This window comes from Alosa sapidissima, chromosome 9 (assembly GCF_018492685.1).
Source record: "Alosa sapidissima isolate fAloSap1 chromosome 9, fAloSap1.pri, whole genome shotgun sequence".
NCBI lineage: Eukaryota > Metazoa > Chordata > Actinopteri > Clupeiformes > Clupeidae > Alosa > Alosa sapidissima.
In genome coordinates this window covers 22,664,803-22,678,224 of record NC_055965.1, presented here as the reverse complement: position 1 = coordinate 22,678,224, position 13,422 = coordinate 22,664,803, and the positions used below count along the sequence as shown (strand labels likewise).

At 39.4% G+C, this 13,422-nt stretch overlaps 1 protein-coding gene across 2 annotated transcripts; it reads left to right on the top strand.

Annotated features, from left to right (window-relative positions):
- Nucleotides 1-5,197: 5,197 nt before the first annotated feature.
- Nucleotides 5,198-10,357, top strand: LOC121718089. 2 transcript variants are annotated; one of them, XM_042102936.1, is made up of 5 exons: nucleotides 5,221-5,421; nucleotides 8,148-8,541; nucleotides 9,056-9,226; nucleotides 9,562-9,603; nucleotides 9,926-10,357. In XM_042102936.1, the coding sequence occupies exons 2-5, from the start codon at nucleotides 8,286-8,288 to the stop codon at nucleotides 10,189-10,191; spliced, it is 735 nt and encodes a 244-aa protein (XP_041958870.1). In that variant the 5' UTR covers nucleotides 5,221-5,421; nucleotides 8,148-8,285; the 3' UTR covers nucleotides 10,192-10,357. The 2 variants fall into 2 exon arrangements, with proteins under 2 accessions (XP_041958871.1, XP_041958870.1); XM_042102937.1 differs by lacking the exon at nucleotides 9,562-9,603 and having other exon boundaries at nucleotides 5,198-5,421.
- Nucleotides 10,358-13,422: the final 3,065 nt, after the last annotated feature.

The following is a 13,422-nucleotide window of genomic DNA, read 5'->3' as shown; positions in this document are numbered from 1 at the left end:
GCAGTGCCTGAGCCACAGCAAGAAGGAGGTAAGAAGTTCTATGAAGCTCTCCAGGCTCATGAACAATATCTGGTGCAGGATCTCCAGCAATCAGCTACGTAGATAATCTGCTATGTTTTTTTAACACACAGAGAAGATTATGTTTTAAACCAGATTGTTTGTGGCTTGTTTCCTGGTTCTACACAGGTCTCATAATTTCATTACTAGAACAGTAAAGAACATTATAAGGCTCTATGGTACAGAACCCTTGAAAATAATGGACAAAACTTAACTTAATAATGCTGAAGCCAGAGATGTATTAGGTCCACCAGGTGCCAAAAGGTATCTGGAAATTTGCGGGAAATCATAATCCTTCAGGGACTGATTTATGTTTAGTGTGAGGTGAGCTAGATAGTTTTTAAAAGAACAGCTCTGTATCTATGTGTAACATGTCCTTCTTTCATTCCGTGTTTTTTTTATTTATTTATTTTTTTTATTTTTACTTTCTCATTTTCCATTTGTTTAGTCTGTCCTCTCCAAGATCAATATACTTCACTGTATAGTTAAGGCCCAATCCCAATTCTCTGTCTTACCCCTTCTTCTTCCCCTTAGTCTTGAGCATTCACATGAGAGGGGTATCCCAATTCTCTTTTGGATCAATGGGTAGGGTTAAGGGTAGCTTACTTGAAACTGAGGGGTAAGAGAAATACCCAACATTCGCCGTTCACACCAGAAAAACAAGCACACCTTATCCTTAATGTAAAATTTTGTCAATAATAAGCATTCTAATAATTATAATACAATTGTTTTATGTTGCATTCAATCTTATGGCCATATACTGTTCTTCATAGGGAAGTTTTCAAAAATCACTATTTTGGGAACGTTAGCAGCATATCATTTTCGTCAATTTGCACGATTTTTGTCAAGTCACGCATTCTACATATTTCCATGATACCCAGCAAATTTGGCAGCATACCATGTCCAAAATGTAACTTATGTCCAGCAGTTTTTTTACCACTTGTCTGATATGATTGCTGCATAACCTACTGCTGCCGAATCCTCACATCTACTTCAGGTAGCAATTACTTTGAATGTCAAGTAATGAGCATTTAGGATATGTTGTAAAATGTTGAAGAAGTTGTGGGACATAGTAAACTATATGTTTATTTTGTCCCCCATGCCTGGTTCATTCATCCCGACCAGGAGGTAGGCTACGAACATAGGCACATTCCACTTTTGTAGAAATAATTCATGAAGGTTTTTTTCAGAGCTGAAAATGCAACACTATTTGACAAAAGACAGATGTAGTTTTGCTAGTGACAAAATATTAGTTTTCAGTGTGGTACAAGTAAGGGATAATCAGAAATCAGAAATAAATGGACGACGCGTAGGCGTGAACAGTCCGACGCTTCGCTTCGCGTTGAACAGTTGCTTCCGCGAAGTCCATTTATTTCTGATAATGGACGCATCGAAGGGAATTCTCATGTTTATCCCATGGTCACTTACGAAATAAATAAATATGAAATCAATTATTAAAACTAAATGAGTTTTAAAGCTAAAATCGTTAGTTTTTTTCAGCTGTTTATCGCAACGCTGTAGAATGTTGATAAGTTACATCTGAACAAACTAACTCAGGCGTTGTCAAGCAACGTCATAATAATTTTATAGGTGTAGTATATCACTTTTTAATCGACACCCTTTTCAACCTAGACCATGGTATAATCTCTTTGAAATTATGTTTAACTCAAACATGTTTCAATCTTCTGGGCTCTCCCTTATAGTAGGCTAATGGTGTCTCATTTCCAAGGGGAATATTTTCACCCCTATGTCTTGCCACTCAGTTTCGAGGACAAGGGCTAGGGGTAAGACAGAGGGAAAGGGGTAAGACAGGGAAATGGGATAAAGCTAAATTTTACCTCAACTAGAGATGAGCATCAGTACTCAGGATGCTAACTCTTAGCTTCACAGAAATGGGCATCAGTACTCAGGATGCTAACTCTTAGCTTCACAGAAATGGGCATCAGTACTCAGGATGCTAACTCTTAGCTTCACAGAGATGAGCATCAGTACTCAGGATGCTAACTCTTAGCTTCACAGAGATGAGCATCAGTACTCAGGATGCTAACTCTTAGCTTCACAGAAATGAGCATCAGTACTCAGGATGCTAACTCTTAGCTTCACAGAGATGAGCATCAGTACTCAGGATGCTAACTCTTAGCTTCACAGAGATGGGCATCAGTACTCAGGATGCTAACTCTTAGCTTCACAGAAATAGGCATCAGTACTCAGCACTCTTACTTTGACAGAGATCATGGGCATCGGTACTTTGGACCTGGACCTTGTTGTTCATTCTCAGTTGACAACTCAGATAGATTTTCCTACAACTAGGATTGCCTTTCCTGGTCAGAAACATTCCATTAACTATATGCTACACTGCTCCATATTGCAGCATACTTTACACTCTTGTTTACAACATTATAATCAGAATAGGATTTTCAATAAAGATTTTAAAAAATGCAACTAAAGTGGACCATTTTTGTTGGTCATTATTGTTCTCATTTTAATGTGTTGTGAAAATTATCACTCATTCATCATTATTATTATTATTATTATTATTATTATTATTATCATATCTTTTCTTCGCCACCTTTGGGATGCCAACAATGTCTGAGCAGTAGGCTAAGAAAAAATCCATCTTGTTAAAAATACCTAATGTTTTTCTGTTATGCTAGCAGAGCACAACTATAACTAATAGATCAAGGAACTGCAACTCCAATATCCAATGCACCAATACCCATCAGCGTTGAAGAAAGTGTAGCCAAATTCCAACATTTGGAACCAGATTGGAATTTGGTTGACCATGTTGTTGGGCTGAGATATGGTGACCCTCAACCGTGTCTGAAAATGTGAAGATGAATTTTAATTTGGCCAATTGGACCATTCGTTTGAGTGGGTGAGACAGATTGACCTTATTGGTTAATTATCTGATTGGCAGCTCTATATGTATACAGTCTGTGTATGAGTCAGTGGGCAGGGACCTGAGTATGACCCCCTTCGACCCCTACTGGGAAGTGAGGGTTATGATGTGGAATTTACATAGATATAAAAGCCAGGGAGTGTATTGTATTTCAATACTAGTTACTTCTGAAATAGGTCTTCAATGCCCTGTCTAACTGGGTGTGATTCTACTCACATGATGGATTCACCTGTGAGAAGGTATATTCGATCTTTCTCCAAACTCACTTTTCATGAAATGTAATTATTTTCAATAGAAGACTCTGTACAATACCACAATTGGGCTGCTTGCGTTATGACACATTGTTAACTTGCCGTTAGATCTCAGGGGTTCGCTTGCACTCCTACTGATAATGTTTTGTCTTCCTTTCTTTATGAAACACTAGGGGGAGCTAGAGATACATCATTGTCCTAGTCTAGTGCCACTTTGCAGATCCCCTGCATTCCTGCAGTGCTCTCTAGTGGGTGCAAAGGGAACAGGTGCAGAGCATGTTCAAGGTGTACAGCCCCCTCTGGCATGCTGGAAAAGACATGGAGTAGACTCATTTACATGTGAGGAAATAAAAAAGAGAGATATATTTTGTTATTTATGTTTCCCTCACCATAGATATTAGAAGGCTAGATACTGCATTGTCCGTCAAGTTCTATTATATGGCATATGTAAATACAGCCGCCATATTGCGGGGGGCAAACACCTTACTGTCTATGGGCAACACTTGCTGACATTCAGAGACACCTGTCTGTTCTGGAGCCACCAGGCTCTGATGGCTCATGACCTTTGATCTGCATCATGATCGACGGCACTGTGTATGTTTTAAGTTTAAAATGTTTAAAGAAGATGTTCATGATGCTGTCATGCAGTGGTTAAATTGAGAAATTGAAAAATACATGTAAGCGGAACCTAACACAGGCTATTTACCTTAATACATACATGTATGTAATAGGTTAGGCTGCATATAATTGTATTGTAGTCTACTAATTATAAGGCATTACAAAATCCTTGAGGAACAAGAAAGACATGCAACATGGAAGACCCTGTCCTAAATATTTGTATTAGATAGATAGATAGATAGATTGTTGGTGGAATGGGTTGGCCAGTAGGCCTAGGCCTACTCTCATAAGCGGAGGGGGAGGGGGGGCGGTCGCTCCGGGCCCACGACCTCAAAGGGGGCCCACTTTTGGCCAAATCTATCTTGATTATTTTTTGTATTTACGATGCTTATTTGTACTGATTGCTGGGGAAAATTACAATAACAAAATGCTACTAAAGATGCCACTGGTCCGTAATGTAGAGTGCGCTCACAATGGGAGTTCGTCTGTCATGCTGCAAATTAAATAGCCCGCACTCTCCCTCTCGCTACACTGTTGCGTTTTAAAAGCGAAACTGATGCCGCAACCGGTCTGGGTTTGCCGAAGTAGCCTAGGCTACAGGCTGCATTTAATACAAAAAATCAAGCAACATAGCATAGCAACAGGAGCATAAGCCTACCGCGACAACAGCAATCACTAGCAGGTGCACCAGCAGGAATGAATGCTATGATACGCACACCCATCTAGAGAGACCCCCCCCCCCCTCCTCCGTGCGCAACGAAACATTGAATGTCTGTATCCCGGTTTCGCTCGTGCATTGGTCACCTAAAAAGTAGCCTAGTAGCCTACAACATCCATATGGCTTTAAATAGCGTGTGCGCTTTAACATCAGTAAACATTATTCAGTATAATCCAGATGTAATGCTACAAGCATACCAATTTTGACTACCTTGTTCATCTGACATACTCCTCTAGCGCTAGAAATAACTCGTATAGCTTCGCTGCCTCCATCCTTTTGTTGTTTATAAAAAACGTTTTATATCCATGATAGCCTTGAAGTCTTGAGTTAGTGAATTAGCTTGACATTGTGTGCTGATAACAGGCAACCATATAGCCTAGTAAAAGAAAGCAACAAGCCCATAACTTCTGTAATTGCCGCGTGCGTTTGTTGGGCTATTATTCTCTCTCCTGCTCAAACAAAAGGTGCGTGCATTAAGGATATTTTGATAATGTGTTTACAAACTTTACAGAAAATTGTAAATAGCCTATTGTCAAGCAGTTAATGGGATACTGCACAGAAGCAGTTGGGAAGTTATGGTGGGCTAACTTGGTGTGAATACACAGGGGAAATTATCTCTCTTCTCTCTCGTTGTTGCCTGATGGTACGCACAGTGCGTACGGCCGTACACCTGCAGTCTTACCAGCTTTTTAAAACTATTTTATACACGAACTTTTTTTTTTAACTATCCTAGGCTATTGTTTTACTTTGTAAGTCGCTTTGGACAAAATATTCCATAACCATAAACATAAATTGTGACCCCTAGCTTTGAACCCTAACGTTACACGGAAATTATCAAATGTCGAAACCGAAAGTAATTGTCGCCGTCTGAGATGAAGGTAGGTACGCGCTGCTTTTTCGTTGGCATTTTAACCGCTATTAATGTATCAATAGGTCGAATGTCAGGTAGACCTAAACACTGTAATTAAAATCACGAGGCATTAATCTAGAATCTAGTTATGCCTACCCAACCGAAAACTTTTGCACCTAGTCTACTTTATTAGAGAATTTTGCAAACACAATAGCTGACCGAAAAGAAACGAGGTGCTCGACTAACAAAACTTTTGTGATCGTAGGCCCGTGGTTTTCATCCCAGTGGCACACGGCATCCGTGTCTAAACTCTAGACTAGTCTTCTTGCTCATGTTGATTGTGACTAAAAAGGTAGTTCCAAAGGACTTCGAAATGCGTGTTGTATTAGCCTACGCTACGAGTTGGAGACTTCCAAGTCAGAGGTCTGTAGCCTTGGCTACTAAGCGGATACTGAAGTCTAGGCTAAACTTGTTATAGGCTACCTGATTAGTCGACATAGGCCTACTAAGTAATTCGATTTGAACATCTTATGCTCAATATGTGTTTGGACACTTCACAGCTGTTGTGTTGAGTGTTGTATTTGGAGCGGACACTTCAGGTATAGGCCCAGGCTATTTATTAGCATGAGACTCCTCCTCGTGGCCTACCGCGAAGCATGTTCACAGCGTTGTAGAGTTAATATATGCTGGTAAATGGTGTGCTTACAGCCTACAAGTCAATTGAATAAAAGTGGAACAACCCCTTAAAATAAACCTTTAGGTAGCCTACTTAACTCTTTAAATAATTTGTCTGCTCTCAACGTGCTCCATAGTTTATATGTACAGTGACATTTTCATGATAGACCTACAGTTCATTTTTATTGTAGACTTAATTGCCTTAAGTCAACTTAAATAGCCTTAATACCTGAGTGACTGGTCTGCAACTCAAATTAAATATTTGTTTAAACTTTGAAGATTATTAGTCTAGTTGCCTCAAATATATTGGGTTAGTTTAACTATCCAGGTTTACAGTGCTATTTATGTTACATTTTCATAGGGGAGAGCCAGGACAATTGAACAGGATGAATAAAACACTGTGGTTTTCTCCGAGTGCAAAGATGAGAGTTATATATTAAGAACCGGGACGAATTAAACACTTTTTTTAACAAGACATCACACCACACTGTAAGCTAATATTTTGTCACTACAGTTGCATGTTCAGCTCTGAACAAAAGCGTTTAGGAGTTTAAAAACAAAAGCTGAATGTGTGTTTTGTTTAATTTGTCTCTCCTGGACATGGTTTTATTTCATCCCGTACTGACTGTAATGCACTCTTCTCTTCACTCAACAAATCTGTCCTCTACCGCCTGCAGTCCATTCAAAACGCTCCTGCTAGATCACTCACACAAACCCCTCCTAAAAAAACGCTCCTGCTAGATCAAACAACCCCTCTGCTCTGCTCCCTACACTGGTGCCCTGTAATGTACAGGATCCAATTCAAAATCCTCACCATAACATATAGGGCTCTACACGGTCAGGCCCCTGCTTACTGTATCTTACAGACATAATTCAGCTCCATACTCCTTCCCGCTCTCTTAACACTCCTGTTGTGTTCTTTTTATGTTTACTAGTTTTGTGTTCCCGGGTCAAAAATGACCGCTGCATTATAACTTATTATTAATCCATTGTAACACATATATTATCATCTAATGTTGTGATAGACCTTTGTATCAACTTGAGTTCTATTGGATATTACCAGTTTTGAACTTCTATTTACTATTTATGGCCTGCAGGCCTCATTGACCTGAGCTCATGCAAGTCAGAAAGGGGGTAGATACTATTGGGGAAAGGTTCCGGTGGAGGCTGGCATAGATGCAGAGGGGGAGTGATGGTGTGTGTGTTTTAATGTATAGAAGCACATATATAGTCCACCTGATCAATAGGTATGTGCCTGGACTCAATTGTATACACTGACAATTTTCTCACCCATTCATTTCTAATGGCTGGTCATTTTTGACTGGGAATACACAGGTATTCTGAAAACACCCAAATTGTTATGAAAATTATCAACGTTTGTTTTGTGTGTTCAGATGCCCTCTGTTAACAAAGTCATGGAGCCTCATGATGGTCAGAATAGATTAACAGTATTTTTTAGAGAAAATAATTGTCCATTGGTCAAATTTGACCGCAAACACAACAGGAGGGTTAAGTCCATTAATCAAAACCTGTTGTTAGTCCCACAAACTTCAGAGGTGTGGGGATAGAGCGTTTGCCTCTACTGCCCCCAGTCTCTGGAATGCTCTTTCAAATAGCATTATAGGTTTGCTGAAAAATATTGAGCGTTTTAAGGGGCAACTGAAGACTCATTTATTTAGATTAGCTTTTGGGTAACTTCTTTGTACAATATCCTATTCATTTTATTGGTTTTTATTACGTTTAATTTTATCTAATTTATTTACCCTTAAATTCTATATTGCTATTACCGGTATGCTTTTATTTTTCATGCATTTTTTTTGTGAAGCTCTTTGTGATCCTGTCTGTGAAAAAAGCTATATAAATAAAATGTACTGACTCACTAAAATAGCATCTTTAGGACCATTAATGATAGGTTGTAAAATATTGGAGCTGTGGGAAATTGGCAAAGCTTAAACTGTTATGTCAAGAATTTACAACTCAGTAGTGGATATATCCAAAGAGGAAATACAGGATATATTGGCATTATTGCATACATTAATCGAACGATTCATTCATCCATTGACCTTTATTGACACACAGAAAGGCCTTGTCTCTCTTATTTGTCCTGGGAGTACAACAAAAAAACAGCTGAGACAACTGCTCAGGGACAACGGTCACAGACACTGAAGCCACCCCAGACTCCAGCCATCCAGTAATAATAACAATTGGGACCCCAAAATGACCGCAACCCTGAAGGAAGTGATGAGGAACACCCTGGACAATCTCACAGGGGCTGACTTTAAGAGGTTTAAACATTACCTGCGAGACCAGGGTCGATTCGCATGGGGGAAGCTGGAGAAGGCCGACACAGACGATGCCGTGGACATGATGGTGCAGGCAAACAGCATGGGAGCTGGGGGCGTCATGGTGACCATCTTGAAGAAGATGAACCACAACCAGCTGGCCATGGACTTGGAGAGGGATCTGGCAAAATGTAAGTGTATACCTGACAGTCTATGGACCCTTTCAAGAGAGTTCCATTATCAGCATCATAGTTGGCCCCACAAGACTTCCTTTTTAACATTCCATATGTTATCTTAATGCAGAGGAAGTAGATTGGGACCCAAATAGAACGTTCAAGCATTGTTTTTGTTTTTATTGTTGAAAGGGTCCATAACGACATGCTTGTTTGGGTATATGTGGGAGGAGTTATGTGCATTCATTGTTTCTTTCTCTCTCTCTCTCTTTCTCTCATTTCTTTTTCTCCCTTTCACTTTCTCTTGTGTACTTTCTCTTGTGTACTTTCTCTTGTGTACTTTCTCTTGTGACTCTTGCTGTGTCATTGTTATCCTTTTCTTCCTCACCTCTCTTTCTCCCTGTTATTCTCACTCTCTTTCTCCCTCTATACTATACCTTCTTTCTTTCTTTCTTTCATTTCTCTCTCTGACTCCCTTCCATCATTTCTTATTCCTTCACTCTCCATCTCTCTATGTCTATCCTTCACTAAGTGGGGGGTCAGCCGTGTAACCCGTGGCAGGGCGGAGGAGGTGGAGGGGTCAACGTGAACGTGGCGGCTCACTCTGGAGGGATGGTGAACGCCCCGTCCATGAGCGGCTGCACCATCAACGGCCCTCTCACCTTCAGCTACGGAGGAGTGCCCAACGCACAGCAAGGAGGGGGTAAGGACCCACTGTCAGCCATTTCACTTTTGGGTTCCATAGCATGTCAAAAATGAACAGCAACCCAGGTGTGATTATGATACTAGTGAGTAGGTCAGCCTTGACGACAGACTTATAAAGTGAAGTCATCATTATATCAGTATATCACGTCTTTACATCATTACCATTATAATAGTTAGTTACTTACAGAATCAATGACAAAGGGAGAAAAAACAAGGGGAAACAAACACAGGTAATAGGGATGTAAACTGCTACATAAGCTAATTTCCCTTCAGGCTAGTCTCATGTTTATTTTTTCATTGTTTTTCCACATCTCTGCTATGACGTCATCACAGTCCCTTACTATGGACAAGATCCGTTTGGCATCAAAAAAGGAGGTATGTTTTTGTCCATTCCCTCTCCTTCTGTGATCATTTACAGAACAGCCTGTTTGTCCTTTTAAACTGTTATCATTATTGTGGAGAGCACGATATTATAGGTGCAGTCAATTCGTTCGGTATTTCAATTATAGGTGCAGTCAAGTCGTTCGGTATTTCAAATCAATAGTGGCGAATGGCGCCTAAATGCTGGCTCAACTTTGGATGATCAGCAGTCCCAGCCAATAAACACTGTGGTTCAATAGCACTGAAGGAATGGTATATTTTGATTTGATTGTGGCTGTGTTGCTTAAATATAACCAACTTATTTTTTTAAAATCAGGCCAAGAGTTTTTCCGCAAACACAAGTGGGACCTAGAGACACGTCTTGGTCTCCTTCCACCTCTTCTAATCGAGCTGGAGCGTTACGGAGTCCTCTCTCGTCTGGAGAGGGAGAAGGTGCTGTGCAAGCCGACCAGCCAAGAGAAGAACCATGTCCTCCTAGACATGATTGAGAGGAAAGGAGCCGTGGCCAAAGAGAAGTTTTATGAAGCTCTCCAGGCTCATGAACAATATCTGGTGCAGGATCTCCAGCAATCAGCTATGTAGATCTTCTGCTATGTTTTTTTTTAAACAGAAAATTAAGTTTTAAACCCGATGGTTTGGCTTGTTACCAGGAGAACCAATTGTGGTTCTACACAGGTCTCATAAATTCATTATTATAAGGCTCTGCGGGTAATGGTTTGGCAACAATTAACCCTTAAATGTGTCTGCTGAAAACATGGACAATACTTAACTTACAATATATAGACTAGATGTATAAAATGATGAACGGATCTATTTTAATTAAAAAAAAAGAAAACACACTCATTTAAAAGTGCTATGTATAGTTTGTCTACACATAGCTGCCCAGATAAAGTGAGCTTTAGTGCCGGCGCTGGGCTGCCTCTCTCGTAATACCAACCAGCTATAGTGCCGGTGCAGGGCTGCCTCTCTCGTAATACCAACCAGCTATAGTGCCGGCGCTGGGCTGCCTCTCTTGTAATACCATTTTGTTCCATGTGTGGCGCTGTCTCAAATACAATGACCATGATATGACGTCAAGACACCCTGAGTCCTATAGAACTCTACACATAGCCCCTTAAAATGTACCATGTTGTTTCTCTCAGGTAAACTAATGTAAGTAAGTCCCGACAGGGCGAACCGGACCCCGACGCGCAGCGGAGGGGTCTTGTTCCGCCCTGAAGGGACTTATTTTCCCAATAATGACTATACATTCAATACAATAATGATCTATACATTATCCCTATTATTACATGGCTACTTGCCAAAACGAAACAATAAACTCCCCACGATGTGACTCTTTAGCCTACATAGCCTAGGCTATAGCCTATTTGTTACCATTTCATCGTGGCTTTTGGTGAGAAACAAATAGTTCTACAACAGTTCTACGCTGAACTTGAATCAAACATTCTTTAGAACACAGCTGATCCACCGTCTGCTTTCACTTTTGAATGAAGTTCCAGTCCTTGCATAGTGATATGAAAGACGTGAAATAGAAGCACAAAGCCCATTTTCCTTGACAGCGGTCTGTTATACTTAGCAACGGTCTGTTATTGAGAATTAGCAGACAACCGAACGTTGGGAAGGCCCATTCAAGTGAATAGAGCATTCTGCAGCATTATGAAGAGCCGTGTAATAATGCAAATATATGAACTTACAATGCAGAAATACTGTATGCCGCACAAAAATCATGTATTTCACATTGCTTCAAATTGACCAACTAAAGGAAGTGCTTGTACACTGTCCCTTTCTCTGGGTCCAGCACACTGACATGGTGACCAAAACCCTCCAATTTGGCTCTAATTCGGATCCAAACCACATCTGGGCCAGATCACAGACAGATATGTTCCAAATGTGTTCCAGAGTCTGATCCTCTAATGGTACTCCTGTGTGAACAAGCCAAAAAACATTTTTTTTTTAATCTGATGAAGATTTTATATTTCCCTATAGCCTTAAAACGTGGATTGTATGTCTCATATGGATTGTTTAATTATTTGGCCATTTCATCCCCAAACTATTTTACTTCTAAAAGATGTTTTGGTGACTTTTAAAAGATTTGCTTAAATTGTGACATGGAACCTATATAAGATTTTTAAGCCAAACTATTTTATCCTGAATATTGATATGATATGAAAGACTACAGCTTTCAGTCTTGTCATTTGTGTAGTTATTATAATGTTGAAGTCAGGGATTTATAGGTCTACCAGGATCATGTGCATGTTCATTGTGACAGCCAAAAGTGACCCATGATAGCAATCCTTCCATTTGTGGGAACTCAGAACATTACATATTCCTTGAGGGACTGATTTATGTTTAGTGAGAGGTGTGCTAGATGGTTTTGGGGGGAAAAAACAGCTCTGTATCTATGTGGAAAATTCTCCTCCTTTCATTCCATTTTTTTCTCTTATTTTCCATTTGTTTAGCCTGTACTCTACAAGATCGATATAATTCACTGTATTGTTTAGTGTATTCCTATTTCTAACAGCAGTCAGCGACTTCACTCAAGCTAACTCTTAGCTTCACAGAGATGGGCATCAGTACTCAGGATGTTAACTCTTAGCTTCATAGAGATGGGCATCAGTACTCAGGATGCTAACTCTTAGCTTCACAGAGATGGGCATCAGTACTCAGGATGCTAACTCTTAACTTCATAGAGATTGGCATCAGTACTGGATTTTTGTGTTTCTCTTAAATTTGGACCTGGACCTTGTTCATTCTCAGTTGACAACATGGCAACAGCATGATCTCAGTCAGGATCTCAAATAGATTGTCCTGCAATCAGGTTTGCCTTTCCTGATCAGAAACATTCCATGTTATAACTATGTAGCATACTCTTTTACACTCTTGTTTACAACATTATAATCAAAATAGGAATTTAAATGAAATTAATACAAAAATGCAACCAGTATTCAGAGTCTATTTTTGTTGATCATTATTGTTCTCATTTTAATGTGTTGTGTAATTAATCAATCACTCATTTACCATTATTATTATTATTATTATTATTATTATTATTATTATCTGATTATGGCTTCTGATGAGCATCTGTTGTGTCAACCAGTCATAAACGCTAGGTCAAATTCAAGACTCTTTACCTCAGTGGTTCCATGTTGGCAGAATGAGTTGCCCAGTGGTCCTGTGATAATTTTGGGTCTTTTAAGAGGGGTCTAAAGGCATATCTGGTCAGCATGCACTTAATTCATTAAGCACTTCATATGTGTTGTGATTTGTATAGTATTGTTTTTATTTTCATTAAAACTGATTGATTAATTTTACATTGTTGTTTAGGCATAAAAAAAAGGTTTGGTTCCTGTTGGTTGTCAGTTGAGGCCATGGGTCGGTAGGGAATTTTTTAAAAAAAATAAGGGATAGGTAGAAAATCAGTCCCTCCAGGATTTCACGAGGTTTTTTGAGACTGTTTCGACCTAAAATGCCTGGATGGAAGTTGCAGTGTTTTTAGCTGTTTCTTGTGGAGAAATTGCGGGAGTAAGTGAAAATTGCAAAAATAGTTGCAATATTTTTTTTTTTAATTTAGGGCAATTAAGGTTAGTAAGACCAAAATCACACTGATAATATTGATGCTTATTAAAAAATGATAATCAAAGGTAAACAGTAAGGATTACAGAAAATCAAAATAGGCCTACTTTATTTGTGAAAATGCTTTGACTGAGGTAATTCACAAAGCAGTATAACCTTTCGTAGAACTGTCCAAAAAAGACAGTCACCTAAAGAGATGGCATCATGTCATATGTTTCAATACATTCATATATTTTGTAA